Below are 21,881 nucleotides of genomic sequence, written 5' to 3'. Positions count from 1 at the left end.
AGGCATGATATAATTGGTTTCCTGTTTGATAGGAAAAATGAAGTAGAACCTCAATTCCTTTCTTTTGGATGTAATTGGACGTTTTACCATATGTTCACCACTGTTAAAGTTCTTGTGTTAGCTTATTTAGTCTTTATCATAACCTTATGTTCAAGACACAGTTAAGGTGTTACAGTACCACTGCAGGAAAATTCAAGAATAGCCATTATTTTAGCAAGATTAAGCTTGCAATGGTGGGCAAACCAGATTGAGGATTTAAGTGTGCTCAAAAGCAAATATTTGGTGTGTTGATGCTTACAGGTTAAGACGCCCGATGAGAGGTTGATAGCACAACTTGACACCATTTCCTCCCCATCTACAAGACAGGTGCAGTGGCCTATCTGCTGCTCCTGCCTACCTCTTTTCAAAGCAACAGTAATGATAAAAGTAATGCAAATGATATAAAAGCTACTGGGTCTGAGTATCAACAGTATATCAGAAGTGTGCAAATATGGTAAAACTGCAGATGTGTCTTGAACATACTAGGTGTTCCTACCTCAAAGACTTTCTTTGGGATTTCCTTCTCCCAGACATTCATAAGATTAGATTGTCTAATTTAGGTTCTAACTCAAAAGTCATTTAGTGATCTTTTCTCTAACAGCCTTTTAAACTCTCCTCCCCACCCCCCACGTAAATACTCTAGCTCTTTCAAAAGCTCATCTGTTATAGAACTGTATTTTCTACCAAGTAAAGGCAGAGAGAAATATCTGGAAAGATACAAAACAACATTGACTACTACTGGGCAAGGGAGAGGGACTTAGGAAGGTGGAAAGAAACTTGCTCTGTGTGCTTAAAGACTGATTATTATAATGAGCAACACATTTTGCTTCTAATTAAAAAATTTATTGTAGCTATATTTGAACTCTTCTAGTACTGTGGGTATACATACCATAATAAAGTCTGTGTCATAGGGGTTTAGTAGCAGTTTTGGTAGTTAAGAAACAACCTTAAAGTAAGTGTGGCTGTGATAAATGAAGTTAGTCTAGAGAGCAGAGGCTGCTGTGCTGCCTGTGATGGGGCTATCATCAAAATTTGGATGAACTTTTTTTTAATATATTTTTATTGATTTCAGAGAGAGGAAGGGAAAGAGAGATAGAAACATCAATGATGAAAGTAATTGATGGGCTGCCTTCCTGCACTGCCCCTGCTAGGGATTGAGCCCCAACCCAGTCATGTGCCCTGACTGGAAATTGAACTGAGATCTCACAGGTCATAAGTCGATGCTCAATAGCTGAGCCACACCAGCCGGGCAAGAACTATCTTTTTTTTTTTTTAAATATATCTTTATTGATTTCAGAGAGAGGAAAGGAGAGGGGGAGAGAGAGAGATAGAAACATCAATAATGAGAGAGTTATTGATCGAGCCCGCAACCCGGGCATGTGCCCTGACCGGGAATCGAACCCTGATCTCCTGGATCCTAGGTTGACGCTCAACTGCTGAGCCACGCCAAGCTGGGCAAGAACTATCATTTTTTAAGAAGTCATATTCTCTGGCCATGCAGGGGAATGAGCATCGTCCCATGCTCCAACAGGTCACTGGTTTGATTCTCTGTTGGCACATGCCCGCGTTTTGACTTGATCCCCAGTGTAGGGGATGTGTAGGAGGCAGCTGATCGATCGATGTTTCTCATCTGTTTCTCTCCCTCCCTCAAAATCAATGAAAACATTTAAGAAATTATATTTTCCAGTGAAAACCGCATAGCTATTTTTTAAAAGAGGTAGTCATAACAGATTAGAAGGAATGTCTGATTTTTTTTCTTCCTACTCAATCTGATTTCCAGTTGTACCACTGTAAATCATCTTCCTGTTTCCCACTTAAATTAACCTATAGCTTTTCAGTTGATTTTAGAAGTGATGTAAGTCTGGGACAGTTAATTGAACCAGTCTTGGGCTTTTCTGGCTATTCCAGAGTAACATTTAGGAATACATTAGTAGAATACATGTAAAATGGAATTTTCTGTATTCTGCAAATGATGTAATGATTCATAGTGCACTGTCATTCCTTATATTAATCCTTTAAATATAGTCATCACCTATTTTTTATTTTGGTGTTACCTTTAAAAACTTTATGGCTAAAATTGGGATAGGGAAGTGTATTTTCCAAAGAAAAGTTTCCCCCTTAATTTCAGGTTTGTTGTCTTAAATTGGAATTATGCAGTTATTTGTCCTTTGTTTAAGTTGTGGTGTTATGGAAATTAAAAGGAAGACTAATCAAATGAGTTTAGATTGATGTGGGTTTTTAAGGTAAGGTACCCCATCTTTATTTTACCTTTAATCCAAATTAAACATGCATGTTCATATAATATTTAGAAAATGCAAACCAGCTCTAGCTGGTATGGCTCAGTTGATTGGGTGTCATCCCATGCAGCTGCAAGATTGCCTGTTCAATTCCTGGTTAGGGCATATTCCCATCCCCAGTAAGGAGCATGCAGGAAGCAACTGATTGATGTTTCTCACATTCATGTTTTTCTCTCTTCCTCTCCCTTCCTCTCTCAAAATCAATTAAAAAAAAACTTAAAAAAAGAAAATGCAAACCAGCCACAAAAAAGGGCATATGTTAACCAGCCAGAAATAAAAGTTTGTTGTGTGTTTTTTGTTTTGTTTGTTTTTTGCTTTTGATAAACGTCATGTTATACATTTAAGTAGCATGGTTTTTCTTTTAACGTAACATGAACATAAGATGTTAGTAAATAAGATTTCCTACTTAATACGGTAGTTTTCTTAACTAAAAGTCTATTGTTGGCTCCTTAGTGTTTCCCCCAAGTTTTCCCTTTTATAAACAGTGTCATAAAAAAATCTGAAGTCTTACAACAAAAATTTTATGAATAGCATTAATTAATTACTTTTTATAATTAATGCCTAGAAATATAATTGTTAAAGTGCATGCAGTTTTAAAAACTTTTCAACCTAGGTTGCTCTCTAAAAAGGTCCTAAGAGTTTATCTACTTACTAGTAGTGTGACTAATAATTTCTGGTTTTGTGACTTTCCTGGATGTTTTGCTTATTTTTGGGGGTTGGACACTGAATTTCAGTGTCTGTAGTGTTTGATAAGTATGAATTGAATAAGAATCTAATGCTTACAGATTTCCTAAGTGAAAAATTGCTACCGAGTTGAATATATTTCTTTGTATAGTTTTGAGATTCACATAATTTTTTTTTTAACCCTCACCCAAGGATATTTTTTCCATTGAATTATTTTATTTATTTAATATATCTTTATTGATTTCAGAGAGAGGAAGGGAGAGGGAGAGAGAGAGAAACATCAATGATGAGGGAGTCCTCATCGATCGGCTGCTTCCTTCACGCCCCGGACTGGGGATGATGCCCGCAATCCGGGCATGTGCCATGACTGGGAATCGAACCATGATCTCCTGATTATTCCTAGGTGGACACTCAACCGCTGAGCCATGCCTGGCCAGGCTTTTTTTTTTTTTTTTTTAAGAGTGGAGGGAGTTTGAGAGAGAGAGAGAAACATTGATTTGAGAGAGAGACATCAATTGGTTGCCTCCTGCACGTGCCCCAACAAGTGCCTGGGATCGAGCCTGCAACTGAGATTCATGCCTCTGCTGTAATCGAACTCATGACCCTCAGTCCTCTCGCCAATGCTCTAACCACTGAGTCAAACTGGACAGGGCTCACATGATTTTTATTCTCAGATATGTGTGTGCATATATTTGGTGCTCTCAATTTTATTGTGGAAAATTTTTAAACATACAGAAAAGAATTTGTCCATTTTTTAACAGTACTTGGGTAATACTATTTTATCTATACCTCCATCTACCCTTCTCTTACCCTCATCATTTTGAAGGAAATTCTTGATATATGTCACTAGTATTTTAATATGAATTTGTAAAATATAAGGACTTAAGAAAAAATCACAAAACATGTAATGAATACATTTTCAGACCCTAAAATACTATTCTGAGGACTCTGTAAGGCATTCCCAATTGGATTTTATTTCTATGGGTGTGGTAACAGGAAAAATGGTTTTTTGCTTTTATGTGTTTTCGCTTAGTCCTTTTGGAATTTAGGAAGTTTTGTTTATGAGATAAGTTTTTTAGAAATTGAAAGAGAGTCTTGGCATAGTTATCTTTATATTGGTTGATAAAATCAAGTTCAGGATAAAAGATGGGATTTAACTATATATGCATTTTACTGTTAAATTCTCAAGTTTGGGGTATAATCATGTTTGAGTGGCTAAGGTCTGAGTGATGGAAAATGTAGTAGCTTTAAGTTAGATTTCCTTATAAAAATTGTGCTGTACTGGTCCAAAATCTTTCATTCACAATTCAGAAATTTCAAAACATGGCAAGAAAGTTCTAAGTTTGACTGACTCATTTGGTGACAGAACCTGACCTCAGTTGACATGAGATTATTTATAGTCTGTGTTACATTTAGTGACTGCATATGAATTACTGTGGAAATATGTTTCCTTCCTCAGGTCTCAGTGGGGCATTATATAGCAAAAAAGCATAGTATTATTACCTTTGTAAAATCTGAAAAACCCTGATTTTCTGAACATGTCTCCAAGGAACCATGGTAGACCTTGAAAAGTATACTTCGTTGGAACTGAATGCTCAGTTTAAACAAGTTTAGTAATACAATTGAAACTTTCTACAAGATAAGGAAGTGAAGGATTGTGAATAAGTGTTGTTGACTGTTTTTTCCCCCAAATATAGTTTGTGCTCCAGCAGCAGAAGCATTATCCTCATCACCATCATCATCATCATCTGGAATCTTCATAGAGATAAAGAATTTCACGCTCTATGCTAGAACTATCATGAGCACATTTAAAGAGAAGCACTGGTCTACACCCTTTCTCCATTTTATGGCTTATTTAGGAATTACAAATTTTGGTGGACTTAATGGCAAGAGTGTTTTTGATGGTTGGATGAGAGGTAGTTGAGGATCACAGTGTAGCCACATTTTTTGTAAATTTAAAATAATACAATATAAAAAAACTTTTATGCAAATTTGAACTAATGACTTTCCCAGACTTACAGATAGAATTAAGAACTAAGTTATTTCAAACAGGCAGGCTGGATAAATGGTGATGCCTCTTAAGCTAGTAATTAGGAATATATGCCATCCTGAAATGTGTGTATTTTGTATGTTCTGTGCTCTTGGGCAGATCATATACCTGGTATAACGTGACCAATCTATAATTATTTCTTGGTGACAAATGATAGCTTAAAAGATTAACATTTTTATTGTTTACACGTTTTTACTGATTTCAGAGAGAGGAAGGGAGAGAGAAAAACATCAATGATGAGCCATTGATTGGCTGTCTCCTGCATGCCCCCTACTGGGCATTGAGTCAGCAACCCAGGCTTGTGCCCTGACCCAGAATTGAACCATGACCTCTTGGTTCACAGGTCAGCACTCAACCACTGAGCCTGGCTGGCCAGGCAAAAGATTCACATTTTTAAAAAAATTTGCAATTTAAGATATGTCTTTGACTGTAATAGTTACGTTATTGGAGGGGAGCTGGCCTCATCTCCCCTTGTTGCTGCTAAGGGTGAAGTTCTTGGGGTACTGCTGGAATAAGCATTTCCAGAGGCCTCCATAGGAAGATGAGATGGTAGAAAGCTTTATTTCCTTGGAATTACACCCCTGGGTTCCCAAAGTCCCATTTCTCTTAGTTCAGTCATAGAAGAATTGTAGCTGGGGATTCAGTAGAGCTAAAATCAGCCAGTGTCCAGAGTTTTTGTTTCATATTTGCATAGTCCAATACAGCATCAGGGTAGCTGCAGTCCAATAGTCTCATTTTGTGTGGGGGGTTCACATGACTGTGGGCCATAGGGGGGGATGCAAGAGAACCAAGAGAGCAGACTCCTATGTTGGGATTATGTATTCCCAAAAACTCCCAAGCTTGCAGCGGTCATGCCCATTCTGGCCAACCATCTCTGTCTCCAGGTGTGATTGACAGGCAGGTATGTCACCCCAACTGTACTAGGCATGCATCTACCTTCCCTTTTGTAGTACACCTTCCCCCTGGGGAGTGCAAAGTTGTAGCTTCCTGGTGAAGTTGCCCAAATGACATGCCTGTAATTGGCCTTTTCTTTCATCCTTTCCCATTGTTAACAACTAGCCAATTAACGGTATCAGTTATGACCATTTTTTTCCTTTCCCCCAACTTTTTAAAGAAAATATCTAAACATAGAAAACAGTATAATGAATTTTTATGTACCTTCTAGCTAAATTGCCATGTTTGTTTTTCCTTTTAATGTATTTTGCTGAATCGTTGAATGGAAATTGCTGATTTAAGACAAAGACCTCCTAAATTCTTAAGCGTGAATCTCTTAACATCTAAAGATACTACTCTTCCCTTGACCAGGAGTTTATACACTAGCCATTTTGTTACGCTCATTTACATAGGTTTTCAGTTACATTAGAAGTAGTAAGTCTGTATATTTTTTTGTTTGTTCATAATTTTTCTTTTTAAATCCTCACTCAAGGATATTTTCTCCATTGCTTTTCAGAAAGTGGAGGGGGGCGAGAGGAGAGAGAAACATTGATGTGACAGACAGACACCTACTGGTTGCCTCCCCCACAAGTCCCAACCAGGGCTGGGATCCAGCCTGCAACGAGGTATGCGCCCTTGGTCGGAATCAAACCCAGGACCCTTCAGTCCAAGGGCCAACACACCACTGAAACAAATCAGCTAGAGCTGTTCATAATTTTTGTAAATCAAATGTGACCTTTTAGTTCCCAGTCAAGATTTACTGATCTTACTGAAGTAATTTTGAAATGCTGATTTTAGTTTTTTTATGTTTCTAATGTTTGGTACTTAAATTCAGGAACCTCTCTTTTGCAAATGGTTTAAATGTTCTGAGAATAAATAGATGTTTGTTGATGGGGAGTTTTACTGTGTAGAAGCTGCTCTCCCTAAGAATATGATGGGTTCTAAGATGCTGGATGGTTTTTTTTCCTTAAGTCTGTTGTAACCCTCATAGAAATAGATGACTAACTTTAATAATGACACAGTTGATTGTGAAAGTTGAGACTGTAGAGAGATATATCTGTATTTGTTGGGACTTCCAATAAATGAAAAACCCCAAATTACTGCACACAATATTGAGTTAAAATTTCATTGCCCTGGAGATGTCGATTTCCTTGATTTTTATATAGTTCTGAATTGCTCTTGAAGAAGGGAAGTGTTCAACTTTTCTAACTTCTGTTCAGTAGTATATAGAAAAACTTTGCTGACTCGAGGCCAGGGGTGGGGAACGTCTGTGGGTGTCTATCCCCCTGGCTCCAGTCCTGGGGTTTGTGGGAAGCAACCAGTAGATGTGTCTCTCTCACATAGATGGTTCTCTCTCTGTCTCTCCCCATTCCATCCTGCGTGCCATATAGGTCTGGCCCTACCCAGGCAGCTGCAGGCAGGACTTGAAATTCAATAAATCTAGGAGGTGTTGTTTTCATAGCCTTTTTTTTTTTTTTTTTAAATATATCTTTATTGATTTCAGAGAGAGGAAAGGAGGGGGGAGAGAGAGAGACATCAATGATGAGAGAGTCATTGATCAAGCCCGCAACAGGGCATGTGCCCTGACCGGGAATCGAACCCCGATCGCCTGGATCCTAGGTCGATGCTCAACCACGGAGCCATGCCCGGCCGGGCTTCATAGCTAATTTTTAAGTTGATAATTTTGTATGGCCCTCGAATGATGTTACAAATATCCAAATGGCCCTTGGCAGAAAAGTTTCCCACCCCTACTCTAGGCCAAGCTGTATATCATAATCATTATATTCTAGGGTAGCATTAAGCTGTCTTTAAAGAATGAAAAAGTTATAAACTATTTTATTAAAGAGAAAATTCAGAAAAAGAGTATTTAAACCTCACAATTCTACCACATCCTGGATGTCTAACACTTGAGTATAATCATCTAGATAACCTATATATCGCATATGCTCTGTAACATCTTGAACACCTCTCAGTGCTAATGTCATTTAAAAATAATTTTTGCTGCTTGTACCCAGTTGGATTGATGTACTGAAATGTATTTAGCCAGCCTCATTGTCATGCACATTTTCTAATTTTTTACTATTAATATGTCCACATCCTTGTTTTTTTCAGATGAGTTCTCAAAAGTGTGATTATTGAGTTAAAGAGTACTCAGTCTTGGCCTTAGCCGGTTTTTCTCAGTGGTTAGAGTGTCAGCCCTCGGACTGAAGGATCTTGTGTTTGATTCTGGCCAAGGGGCACTTAACTCAGTTGCAGGCTCTATCCCCGGCTCCAGTCCTCGGGTGTGTGGGAGGCAACCAGTGGATGTGTGTGTCTCACATAGATGTTTCTTTCTCTCTGTCTCTCCCCATTCCCTCTCTTCTACTCTCTAAAAATCAATGGGGGAAAAAAATCCTTGAGTGAGGATTAACCAAAAAAAAAAGAATATGCACAGTTTTATTTCCTTTATAGTGATGTTGAATCTTTTAAATCTCCATAAACCTTTAGTATTTGTTAATCACCTGTTTTTGTTCTTGACCCAGTTTTTCTGGTAGGTACCAATAATAGTAAATGATGTAGTAGCAGCGGCAGCTGCAGCAGCAGTACTTGAGATGTGCCAGGCACCATGTCAGTGTTTTCTGTACCTTCATTTACACCTCATACCTATCCTATGAGACAAGTGATACTCATTTTACAGTTGAAGAATCTGGTGTTTTATGGGATTGGCTTTGCAAAGGGAAGTGCACACTCAAGTGGTTGAGCTTGAAAGTGAAACAGGTCTGTTTGACCCCAAAGCCTCTGAGCTCTTAATAATTAGGATGTATTTATGTATTATCATTTTTATATAGTAATAAGGACTTAAATTGTTCTGAACAACCATGTATTGAGACATCAGTTCTTTTTATTTATGGTATATTTTAGTGTGGGCATATTTTGTATTGTGTTCCATTTAGGAATCTCTCAAGGTTAGTCAGAGGTTTTTTTTCTTTTTAATATATCTTTGTAAATATATATTTTTGTAATAATGTGAAGAATTCTTTTAAAATTTCCTGATTTCAGAGAGGGGAATGGAGAGGGGACGAGAGAGAAACATCAGTGAGTGATTATCTGCTGTCTCCTGCACGGCCCCTGCTGGGGATTGAGCCTAAAACCTGGGCATGTGCCCTGACTGGGATTCAAACCAGGATCTCTTGGATCATAGGTCGATGCTCAACCACTAAGCCATGCTAGCTGGTCACATAATTGCTTTCTTAATCTATAAAAGGCCCCCTATTTTATATTTTGGGAGTTTTAGCCAGTCGTGCTGTATAATGCAAACTGTTTTCCTGTATATATATTCAAGTCAAATATTTTATCAAGAATATTTGCATAGGTGGTGTATATTTTTTATTTTCTCACATTATGAGGCATATGATCTCAGATTACTTGAAGTGGTGACCGACCTCCATAATATAGGTACATTTTCCTGTCTGTAATCAGTAATACTTTGAGACCATGTAATTTGTTTTCAATCCAGCAAACTTTCCCTTAGTAATTTTAGCATTGATATTGATATTTGGATCAGTTGTTGATGTAATCTTCACCATATATTTTTTTTAAAGTGGTATTTAAATTTTTTAAAATTTCAATATTAAAAACATTTTCATGTTTATGATTTCTTTTGGATTTTCTGCCTTTTTTCTGTTCATACTTTTGGGAACTGCTAAGTTTTGTCTTTAGGCTTTTTGTTTTTTGTTTATTTATTTACTTATTTATTTATTATTTAAATCCTCACTGGAGGACATGCTTGGGGAAGGGATATCGATGTGAAATGGGTGCCTTCCACACACACCCAAACTGGGGATGGAACCCGAAACTCAGGTATGTGCCTTGACCAGGAATTGAACCAGCAACCTTTCGGTGTATGGGACAACACTCCAACCAGCTGAGCCATGCTGGCCAGGGCTGTCTGTAGGTTTTGACATTTGCACGTGTAATTTCTTACATTTAAATGTTGATCAATCTGTAATTAATTTTGGTGTATAGAGTGAGATTGGCCCCCATTTTTTTTAGATGGCTACCTGCTACCATTTACTGAATTATTTCCTCATTAATATATTGAGTATTGTCTTAGTTTTAATTCTTAGAATTAGCAGTTACCATAGTTCATCTAAAAGTGGCAAACTTTTCCCTTGCCCAGAAAATGTGCTATAAATACTACCATGTGCTATTTTCTCATGCTAGTGGTCTTTTTATGTGATAGTCTGTTGTGATATGTTGTCTTGTTTTTCGTTTTTCTTTTTGTTTGTTTTTTGAGATCATGTCTCTGTTTTGATGAATAATAAGCTTTAGGGTTGAGCAAATTAAAGTACCCTGTTCTTTTTGTAGACACATGGGCAGTTCATTGTTCCCCTCTGAAGAAGCCAGAAAGAGTTGATGAATGCAGTAAAGATACATGGGGGAGAGAGAAAAAGGTGGGCCACATAGATAGAATAATATGAAAGTGTGCGAAAGGACACTAAAAGGGACGGGGCAAAATAGAGGAGTTCCTAAGTGTGTTAAAGGAAAACAACTGAGACCTCATGCTGCTGCTCTAAGTAGGTGGATAAATTATAGTATCCAAAGGTCACTGAGAAACTGTTGACAAGAAATTGTGAAAGATACTGTGAAATAGAAAATTCTTGGGCTCAAGATTTAGTCATCTTTTTAAAAATTACCAACTCATTGCTGCCATCTAGTGACACTGGTGTTTAAAATTCTTCAAAGAAAGATGGAAGTAGCATATTAGGTATATGGGAGTTGGATCTAATTTGAATTAAATGTAGACTCTAGATTTTAAGGGATAGTAATAAAATTACAAGGTAGAGTTCTGAATCTCCTACTCAAAGGTAAGTTACTATTTTTGTTCTCTAGTTTGTATGATTTGACATCTTAAGGCATACTTGGTGCCATCTTTGATTTCTTTTTGAACCAGCATATGTGATATAAGTACAGTGTGATTAGTCTATGTGAATAGGATAAGCAGGTAGAGTACTGGTTGAAATGCCCAGTAGAAATATTTTGTGGCTTGTTTCCTTATCCCCCACCCCAATACTTGCGCTAAATATGCCCAGATGATACTGAACACAGTCTGAGTGGTACTGTTTTGTCAGGTATTTATCTTCCATCCCCTCCATCACTTTCCCCTAAAGGTGGAGTTCTAGTGGCCATTACATAATAAAAGCGAGGGAGCTGAAGGCTTGATTCCAGTGATAAATTAAATTGGCCCAGCTCCCAGCATATTCCAGGACCCTTATAACTGTTTTGACCATTTGTACCTTGTATTTCTCATAGTTGTCAGATAACTCAACCTGCCTTTCCTACCTTGTTGTGTACCTCTTCCCAGTAGAATTTTCTTGACATTTAATGTGAACTTAGAGCAATGGGCCTGTGACAAAAGGGTTATGGGTTCGATTCCTTGTACTTGGGTTGCAGGTTTGCTCCCTGCATCTGGACGGGGCGAGTGCCAGAGGCAACCAGTTGATGTGTCTCTCGCATCAGTGTATGTTTCTCTTTCTCCCCCTCCCTCCTTCTTCCCTCCCTTCCTCATTCCACTCTCTCTAAAAAAGCAATGGGAAAAAACATTCTCTTGTTAGGATAAACACAAAAAAAGGGAAATGGGCTAGCTGTTACAAACATTTCCTTAATTTTTAGCAAACCAAAATAGCTTTGCCTCTCTTAAGAGGGCACTCAGGATAGCTTAAATTTTAGAATGAACATTTGGAAATATACAGTTTTCTTGCATACCAACCAGATTTTATTTATTTTTGGTTTTGTTTTTAGGATATGACTGGGTTGGTAGAAGTAGGAATCGACACATTTCTTTATCCACTAACCTTGTCCTTTACACTGCCACTAAAATCTCTTAATACTTTTATTGCTTTGGCATAAAGTATGTGGTGAAACAGTCACATAGATCCTTTGGTGTAATACGGCAGTAAAAGTCACTGGGTACTCCTGATTTTTACTTTTACTCTCCAGGTAAGACAGACCTTAGTAATCCTTTGATGATAAAAATCATGGAGCCCTGGCCAGTTTTGCTCTGTGTGTAGAGTGTTGGCCCGTGGACTAAAGGGTTGCAGGTTCCATTCTGGCTAAGGGCAAATACCTCGGTTGTAGACTCGCTCCCCTGCCTCTGTTGGACTGAGTGCAGGAGGCAACCAAGCGTTGTGTCCCTTTCACGTCATGTCAATGTTTCTGTCTTTCTCTCTCACCCCTTCCAGTCTCTGAAGAGCAATGGGAAGAAATACCCTTGGGAGAGGATTAAAAAAAAATATGAGGCCCTGGCTGGTTTGGCTTAGTGGTGGGAGTGTCAGCCTGTGGACCAAAAGGTCCTGGGTTCGATTCCAACCAAGGGTACGTACCTCGGTTGCAGGCTCAAATCCCTAACCCGGGTCGGGGTGTGCAGGAGGCAACCAATTGATGTGTCTCCCACATCAGTGTTTCTTTCTCTGTCTCTCTCCCTTCCATTCTCTCTGAAAAGCAAAGGAAAAAATATCTTCAGGTAAGGAAAAAAAATTGATGAGAATAAGAACCTGGGATGAAAACCAATACAGACATGCACATGCATTCATGCACTACAGACTTTAGTGCTTGCAACTCAGTAACTTCTGGGAACATATTCAGTCTTTTTCTTTCTATTATCTGTACCTTGGTAAAATTCTGTTCTGGAAACCATATCCACTTGACGTCCATGAGTGAATTAAACAGGATGCACAGTAAACGGGACATAATCTTTTCAGAAATCCTTTCCATATTGGTTTTACTCAAACCAATTTTAGGAAAGAAACATCATTTAGTTTTTTAATTCTATACTTTATTTACTTAGATCTTCTGTAGTAATCAATATTTAGTTTAAGAAACAACTAATTTGACTGTGGCCAGGTAGGTCAGTTGATTAGAGCGTCCTCATGATTTGTCAAGGTTGCAGGTTTGATCCCTAGTCAGGGGGCACACAAGTATCAACCTGTGAATGCATAATAAGTGGAACAACAAATCAGTGTTTCTCCCTCCCTCACCCTCCTTTCTAAAATCAATTTTAAAAATTAAAAGAAACAGTGGCACTGGATGGTGTGGCTCTGTTGATTGGGCCTCATCTAGTGTACTGAAATGTTGCCAGTTTTGATTCCCAGTGAGGGCACATGCCCTGTTTTGGGCTTGATCCCCAGTTAGGGGGTGTGCAGGAGGCAATCCACCTATGTCTCACTCTCACATTGATGTTTCTCTCCCTTTCTAAAAACCAATATTTTTTTTATAAAGAAACAATTTGTCTTAAGTTTAAAAAAGACACTGCTGAGAACACTTTGAAAGGCTATAACTAGACTCCTTTTATCTTTGAGGAATTATGGAGTATTTAGGATGTGCAAGAAACTTCTGATATTCAAAAGTGGGAGAAATAGGAATTTAAACTAGATCAATGGCCCTGCTGGGCATGGCTCAGTGGTTGAGCATCGACCTAGGATCCAGGACGATCGGGGTTCAATTCCCGGTCAGGGCACATGCCCGGGTTTCGTGCTCGATCCCCAATGACTTATCATTGATGTTTCTCTCTCCCCCTCCTTTCCTCTCTGAAGTCAATAAAGATGCGTTTAAAAAAAATAAACTAGATCAATGAACTGGACATTAGTTTCCATCAAGATACTGGACCGTCGATTATTAAAGTTAAAACTAATTCATGTAGATTAACACCACTTGGTTATTTAGCAGCATTATTAGGCTGTTAGTACATACATAGGGGCCATTGATGTTCTCAAAGTATTTGAATGGTTTCGTAAATCAAATTGCATATGGAGGAACACCACAATAGTTTAATCATATGTCTTGGAGAGTTTAATGGAAATTCATCCTGAGTGTAGAACTCTATAAGCCACAAGTGTTGGTGCCCTGCACACCCTGCTGGAGCCACCTGAAGCCACGACCAGCTCTCAGCTATTTAGACATGCGTTGACAGTAAAGACAGCGGAGCTGTAGCCAGAGTGCCATGGCCATGTGCTCATCCACCTGGCCTTACTCTGTGCGTCAGGCAAGCCATCAAGTGAGCAGTGGTACCTGTGGTGTATGCTGTTTTTTGATTAAACCTTTTATCATGATTTCCATATTTAAAATGACTTATAAATTTTCTAAAGACGGCAATTGCTGGTAATTAGAATATTGAGTTATTAAAAAAAATATATTTTTAAATGTCTTTATTGATTTCAGAGAGAGGAAGGGAGAGAGAGAAACATCAATGATGAGAGTCATTGATCAGCTGCCTCCTGCACGCCTCCCCCCACTGGGGAGCCCACAACCCAGGCTTGTGCCGTGACGAGGAATCAAAATGCGACCTTCCCTGGCCGGGTGTAGCTCAGCGGTTGAGCGTCAACTTAGGGCCATCAGGGTTCGGTTCCCGGTCAGGGCACATGCTCGGGTTGGGGGCTCGAGCCCTAGTTGGGGGCGTGCAGGAGGCAGCCGATCCGTGACTCTCATCATTGATGTTTCTCTCCCTCTCCTTTCCTCTCTCTGAAATCAGTAAAGATGTATTTAAAAAAAAAAAAAATGCGACCTGGATCATAGGTAGATGTTCGACTGCAGAGCCATGCTGGTGGGGCTTAAAAATCTATTTTTTTAAGAAATTCATGTAGAATGTAAATGCTATAGATCTATATAAAGTGAAAAGTAAAAATTGACCTATTCCTTCTGCAGTTTTCTTTTATACTTGAAATGGATGTATTTAAGACTGTTCCATTTAGGTTGGATTTTTAAGCTGTAAGATCTGTCTATCCCATTTTTTCCTTTCCTAGTACTCATTTGAAAAAGTTAGGAATTGACCTGTCCTATAAGGGTAGGTTATTACAAAGTGTAAACCTGGATAACCTATGGGGCAATCTAAAATACATTCATTTAGCCCAGCTGGGTGTAGCTCAGCGGTTGAGCATCAACCTAGGAACCAAGAGATCGTGATTTGATTCCTGATTGGGGCGCATGACTGGGTTGCGGGCTCTATCCCCAGTAGGGGGCGTTCAGGGGAGCAGCCGATCAATGACAACTCTCATCATTGATGTTTCTATCTCTCCCTTCCTCTCTCTGAAATCAATAAAAACATTTAAATAAAAAATAAAATAAAATATATTCATTTAGATCTGTTCCATTTCTGTTAGTCTATAAAAAAAAAAAAAAAAATAGCTGATGGCCCGGCTGATGTGCCTCAATGGTTGAGCATCGACCTATGAACCAGACGATCAGGTTTGATTCCAGGTAAGGGAACGTGCCCGGGTTTTGGGCTTGATCCCTAGTAGGGGGTGTGCATGAGGCAGCCAATCAATGATTCTTATTGATGTTTCTATCTCTAAGTAGCCCTCTCTTTCGGTCTCTGAAATCAACTAAAAAAATATATATTTAAAATAGCTAATGAATTATAAGACAAAAACCCTATTTTTGGAAAAAGTAGGACTTTGCCGGGAAGGTTTACACTTTGGAATGATTTTGTGACAGTCCAGAAATAAATGGCATAACATTTTTATTTTTAACTTTTTTTTTTTTTTTTTAATATATCTTTATTGATTTCAGAGAGAGGAAGGGAGAGGGAGAGAGAGATAGAAACATCAATGATGAGAAAATCATTGATCTACTGCAGCCCCAACCGGGGCATGTGCCCTGACAGGGAATTGAACCCTGATCGCCTGGATCCTAGGCCGATGGTCAACCGCTGAGCCATGCCCGGCTGGGCAGAAATGGCATAACATTTAAAGAAAGAAAATATGATCCAATGATTTTATACCCAGGAAACTCAAATGTAAAGATCACAGGCAGACTGGTAATAACATGCAAGAACTGAGGAACTATTCTTACAAGTTCGTTCTAGGTAAAATATTAGTGATAAGCTTTGAACATAATACCTGTAAAGTAGAATTTAAGCATTAATAGCATCACAAAAAGACTTTATAAAACAGGCTGGTTGGATGTGGCTCAGCGGTTGAGTATTGACCTAGGATCCAGGCCATCGGGGTTAAATTCCCAGTCAGGGCACATGCCTGGATTTGGGCTTGATCCCCATTCAGGGGTATGCAGGAGGCAGCCGATCAGTGACTACTCTCATTGATCTTTATATCTCTCTTTCCCTTCCTCCCTCTGAAATCAATAAAGATATATTTAAAAATAATTTCCCAAAGATCTAAAAATTTAAAAGAGTGTACAAAGCAGTCACACACGAGTGTAATCAAGCTTTTGGTCCCAGTTTACTATTTCAGGAAGTAGAGATGACAAGAATATTTGGAATTGTATTAAGAGTATGAAATTTCTGAAGAATCCGGACTGGGAATGGCAAGTCAATAGCCTTGGATTTGTCAACACATAAATTTTATTTTTTAATTTTAATTAAAAAATATATATCTTTATTGATTTCTGAGAAAGGAAAGGAGAGAGAGAGAAAGAAACATAAATGATGAGTTATTGATCGGTTGCCTCCTGTACGTCCCCCGACTGGAGATTGAGCCTGCAACTCGGGCATGTGCCCTTAACCAGGAATCAAACCCCCATCACCTGGATCCTAGGTCGATACTCAACCACTGAGCCACTCCCAGCTGGGCAACACATAAATTTTAATTTAAAGGGATGGAAGGGGAACTTAAAAAGAGCTTTTAAAAGACATCAAATTTGGGCCCTGGCTAGGTTGCTCAGTTTGTGTTTTGCACCAAGGTTGGGGATTTGGTCTCCAGTCAGTGCCCATAGGCAATCAACCAGTGAAAGTGTAAATAAGTGGAGAAACAAAACCAAAGTATCTCCCTCTCCCCCCTCTAAAAAAATAATTTGTTTTAATGGGTAAAACCATACTGTCTAGGGATACACATTTACTATAAAAGCAGGGGATTAACTAGAGTAGTAATTACTTTGGGGGGAGGGGAGAGAGAGTGATGATGCACGTGAAGCTTCTGTGTCAGTTTTGAGATTTTGTCGAGACTAAGCTACTCTAGCACCATCAAACCTTTTTACTCACTACTACTCGCTACTGTAGCAGGAGAAATACTCCCCATTTCATCTGTTTTTCTTAAAATTGGTTCTTTCCAGAAATACTAGCTGGGTATTTTGGGATTATTTAATTCCTAGGTCTTTTAGACTCCCATTTGCTACTTCCCCAGTATGTATGTTGGCTTGCCCTTACCAGCTTGCATTTTGAAAGTTTTGATTGGGATACCTTGACACCAAGTTTTGTTGTAAATACTGTTCATAGGTTTTTGGCTTTACCATCTGGTTGCTTTTATGCAACGATTCAGAACGATTCCAAAACTATGCTGTGCTGTTGGTTTCTTTCAGGAACCCCAGTTCTTTTCCAGTAATGTCTGTCCATTTAGGATTTTTACCGTTTTTCTCCCCTTAGCAATCAGAGCTAGGGTGAAGTGTGATCTGAGATCATTTGGCTATTTTAGATATTTTAAACAGTACCACTAGAATCACCTGTTCCCATTTGTCCCCTGAAGTAGCCCTGGTGCCTGGTACTTAGCAAATACTCAAGAAATGTTAAATGAAAAAATAATTTGTGGTAACTCCTGTTTGACTCCTTAAGAGGATGTGTTTCTAGGAGTGGGATTAATGGATCTTTGTGAGTTCATCTGTCCTTACTGTTACTCATATATTCATTAAATCCTTATAGTAAGTACGGATGTTGAAAGATACTCAATTCACGTTAGCCCAGCTTTTGAAACTGGGATCATTGTATTATTTTCATTAACATTTTCATGATTTTTTGTATCAGATTTAGAAACCACACATTATCAAAGAATGGGAAATAAAATCCTATCCTTAAGTTTAGAGATGACAACCACTGTTAGCACCTTTTTATTTGTACATCTGGGTATCTAATAGGGTTCCTTGAGGAACAAGCCGTAATACCCTAAGGTGACTTGCCACAGCACACTGGTGTGCCCCAAGAATTTTTAAAACATGCAATACCTATTTTGTCAGGGGTGCAGACGCCTTTTCCCTTAGATTCTCAAATTAAAAAATGATAATAGCTGTCCAGTGTGAATGAATCAAAATTACACTTATTTTTATTTTTTGGTTAGGTGGACAAAAAAATACATTTTTGGAGGTGCTGCAGAAATACAGTAATTAGTTTATATGTCCTATAAGATGAAAAGTTGAAAATTGCTGACGTAAGGCACTTTTTATATGTGATGAATTCTGTTCTATATGTAGCACCCTTTTGAAAAATGGAGGAAATCGTCATTTGAATCCATTTCTGCTGTGGTTCAAAGGAGTATTTTATGTGAAAGGGACGTGTATATATGAAAGGAACATAAATTTAATGTCTATTGTTTGGTGGTTTCAGCTCATGTTCAGTATGCTGGTGGCTCGTAGAACCACCCTTTCTCTTTAGTAGATTTTTTGTTTTTCCTTTGTTGTTATTAATCCTCACCCCTAAGTTATTTTTTCCATTGGAGGCAGGGAGTGGGAAAGGGCGGGGGGAGAGAAACATCGATTGTCTCCCGAACTCTCTCCAACCGGGACCAGGTATTGAACCTGCAACCCAGGTATGTGCCCATGACTGGGAATCGAACCTATGACCCTTTGGTGTGCACGCTGGTGCTCGAACCACTGAGCAACACTGTCTAGGACTAGGTTTATGTTTTAATTCTTGATATTCTAAGGATTTCTGGCACTCACACAGTTGAAAGGCTGTGGGTGATTCTCTGGCCACTGTTTGGTAAATTTTCATTGTTTAGTCTAGAAAAAGATGTTTATGTACTCTTGTATATATAAAGATGTAATTTAAGAAACAAAATAGAATAGATGGTGTCCTGAATTTCAGAAACTGTAGGAGGGAGAAGCCGTTGTTAAATCTTTAAAATCAGTACTGCTTGTGAAATGACTAGGTATTTTGTAGGTCAGAATTGAGGTCATGTATAAATGATGTATACTGCCTATTTTATTATGTGTGTGTATAGAAGACATTTTAACATAATCCATGAAGATTAGTTTGTCATTGGTTCTCTTTAGGATTGGAAAAATAACATTAGACACTGCTATCTTTAATCTAAAAAAAGAATGCCAAACATTAAGATTGAGTCTAACATACATAAAGATAATTTTTGTATTGAAATAGTCTGAGGAAGTTTTTATTCTCTTCCTTAGTTTCTGTGGTCTTTTGATTTCATGCAGTGTTTATCATCACCATCCAGTAGTATTAAATGTTCCAGCTATATTTTGTGGGGTACCACATAAGAGGGAAGTAAAGAGCCATCACCTTCTATAAAAATATTTTATACTTAAGATATTTGGCATATTGTAAGTCAGTTGAAGTACTTAGATATATTTATTTCCAGAATGAATGCATTGGTTCTGTTTATTGCCTTTGTATAATAAGGTCAATTATACTTGAAGAGCAGAGTCAGTTTTCCACATTAATCTAGCTAAAGAATGATTTCTTGACAGAATTTGGAGTTTTTGTATATCTTTGGGAGAATCAGTGAGACTCATTTTAGTAAAAGCAATGTGCAAAAATATGGATTTATTGATAGATGGCGAGCAGTGGCTAGGTTAGCATGACTGGGAAGGTGAAAAACGCGTTGAAATTGGTGGTAGAGAGTTTAGGGGTTCTAATTTGCTTGAGAACTTTAAAACAGAGGGTTCACTTAGAATTAAATGTTCAAGAATATTGTGTCGCCAATTGTCTATGAAGATTATTTTTTTCCCCTTGGGAAAAAAAAAATCTGTTGGAATAAACTAGAGAAGGGGAAATTGAATTTCTATAAGGATATATTCAGGTGCTCTAATCTGTGAATAGTAATAGACTTGCTGTTGTGAGATCCATGGAGGTTGACTGATAGTACACTCTAGGTAGTCATAGTGGTTTAAAATAAGAGTAGATAAAGTTTTATCAAGGAATATTTTGTATTTAGCATCTTTTCACCTGAATGCATTTTTTTCCCTTCCAGTTTCGGCTTTGTGAGGAACCTTATCATCAAAGACAATGGCCAGCAATGTTACCAACAAGACAGATCCTCGCTCCATGAACTCCCGCGTATTCATTGGGAATCTCAATACTCTTGTGGTCAAGAAATCTGATGTGGAGGCTATCTTCTCAAAGTATGGCAAAATTGTGGGTTGCTCTGTTCATAAGGGCTTTGCCTTCGTTCAATATGTTAATGAGAGAAATGCCCGGGCTGCGGTGGCAGGAGAGGATGGCAGGATGATTGCTGGCCAGGTTTTAGGTAAGATCTGGGTTGAATTAATTTTTTCATTTAATATGTAATTCAGATATGACAATTTTTCTGTTTTGTGTGATTTTTTGTGTGTGTTTTTCTCTATTTTAATAGTCTGAGATTTTCTGGGTGTTGTGATTGACTTCAGTGTAATAAAAATGCTAGGTTTATAGACATAAGCTAAATATGGATTTTTTTTTAATTAGGCCTTTTTGTGTAGTTGAGACTAGATAACCAACCCTCAGTTGGTAGTCTTGAGTAAGGTAGAGGAAGTAGGAATGATATTTCGTAAGTTAATAAATGGCTGTGCCTAGTGCCCGCCACAGTGGACAACTGGCGGAAGACAAGCTCATGGGCTGCAGAATCAGATTATTTGGCTCTGCACTGGGACTTCACACTGTTTGTGTTAGGCAGCTTACATAGCTTGACTGAGCCTTAAATTTCCTCATCTGTTAAAATGGAGATAATATTATATCAGTTTATTTTTATCTGAGGTAATAGTACTTGGGGGTGCCAAGAGAATTTAGATAAATTGAGAGGATGAATTGAGATGATTCATGAAAAGCTTCTAATAGAAGCATGTTATACTAGAGATGTCCTTAAATCTGTTTCTCCATCCCTTCCTTTCCCATTTAAAAAAATTTGTGACATTCAATTTGTTGGAGAAATCTTTAGTATTTTCCCACACGCTGAACTGATTGCTTCCTTGTGTCAGTTTTTTCCCTACTCGTATGATCTGGGGCAGTGCTAGTTCAATAAAAACAGAATGTGAGCCATGTATGTGAATTTTAAATTTGTAAATAGCTATATTCAAAAGAAGTTATTAAAAGGTGACATTAATTTTAATATATATATATTTTAGTATATATTTATTGATTTCAGAGAGAGGAAAGGAGAGGGAGAGAGAGAGATAGAAACATCAATGATGAGAGAGTCACTGATCTGCCACCTCCTGCACGACCCCGACTGGTGATCGCAACCCGGGCATGTTCCCTTACTGGGAATCGAACCCCGTTCGCCTGGATCCTAGGTTGATGCTCAACCGCTGAGCCACACCCGGCCAGGCTTAATAATATATTTTATTTAACCCAATATACCCCAAATATTGCCATTTCGGTATGTAATAATTTAAAAATATGGTTGGGGTATTTGACATTCTCTTTTCATCCCAAGTCTTTGAAGTCCATTGTGTATACATATTTAAAAAATACTTAAAAAATATCTGAATTCAGACAATACATTTTTTTTTAAAATTGATTTTAATTGATTTTAGAGGAGAGAAAGGAAGAGAGAGAGAAACATCGATTTTGTTGTTCCACTTGTTTATACATTGATTGGTTGCTTCATAGTGTATTACAGCAGATGGCCTAACACAGTTTTCCCATTATTGTTGATATTAAGAGAATTTATGGCTTCAAGTTTTATATGCTGATCTGTCTGTGATAAAGTTTGCCACCAGTATTTCACCTTATGATGGTTATTAATGATATGTCTTAGGTAATTCATTAGGGGTTACAAAAGAGTGGGTTTTCTAATTCCTTCTGCACTTGATAACTATAATCTTTCTAAACTGAACAACTTCTCATTAATATTTGATTTTTCTGAAGTACTATTCATATTGGAAAGGCAGGATAAATATTTTCAGATTTTGGTGCAATTAATTGACCCTCTAGTAACTTTTAAATATAGTCGTTGATTTATGAA

The 21,881-nt window shown here is 38.0% G+C and overlaps 1 protein-coding gene across 17 annotated transcripts in view; it reads left to right on the top strand.

The window, feature by feature from the left end:
- Window positions 1-21,881, top strand: part of HNRNPC (heterogeneous nuclear ribonucleoprotein C) — a 50,986-nt gene that overhangs the window by 8,330 nt on the left and 20,775 nt on the right. For all 17 annotated transcript variants that reach the window (XM_016199591.2, XM_016199589.2, XM_016199590.2 and 14 more), the window contains one exon: window positions 19,911-20,186. In XM_016199591.2, coding sequence (XP_016055077.1) covers window positions 19,946-20,186 — 241 coding nt within the window. In that variant the 5' untranslated portion in view covers window positions 19,911-19,945. The remainder of the gene's footprint in view (window positions 1-19,910; window positions 20,187-21,881) is intronic.

The sequence above is a fragment of the Miniopterus natalensis genome, chromosome 1 (genome assembly GCF_054644295.1).
Source record: "Miniopterus natalensis isolate mMinNat1 chromosome 1, mMinNat1.hap1, whole genome shotgun sequence".
Taxonomy (NCBI): Eukaryota; Metazoa; Chordata; class Mammalia; order Chiroptera; family Miniopteridae; genus Miniopterus; species Miniopterus natalensis.
This window is presented reverse-complemented; position numbering and strand designations above follow the sequence as displayed.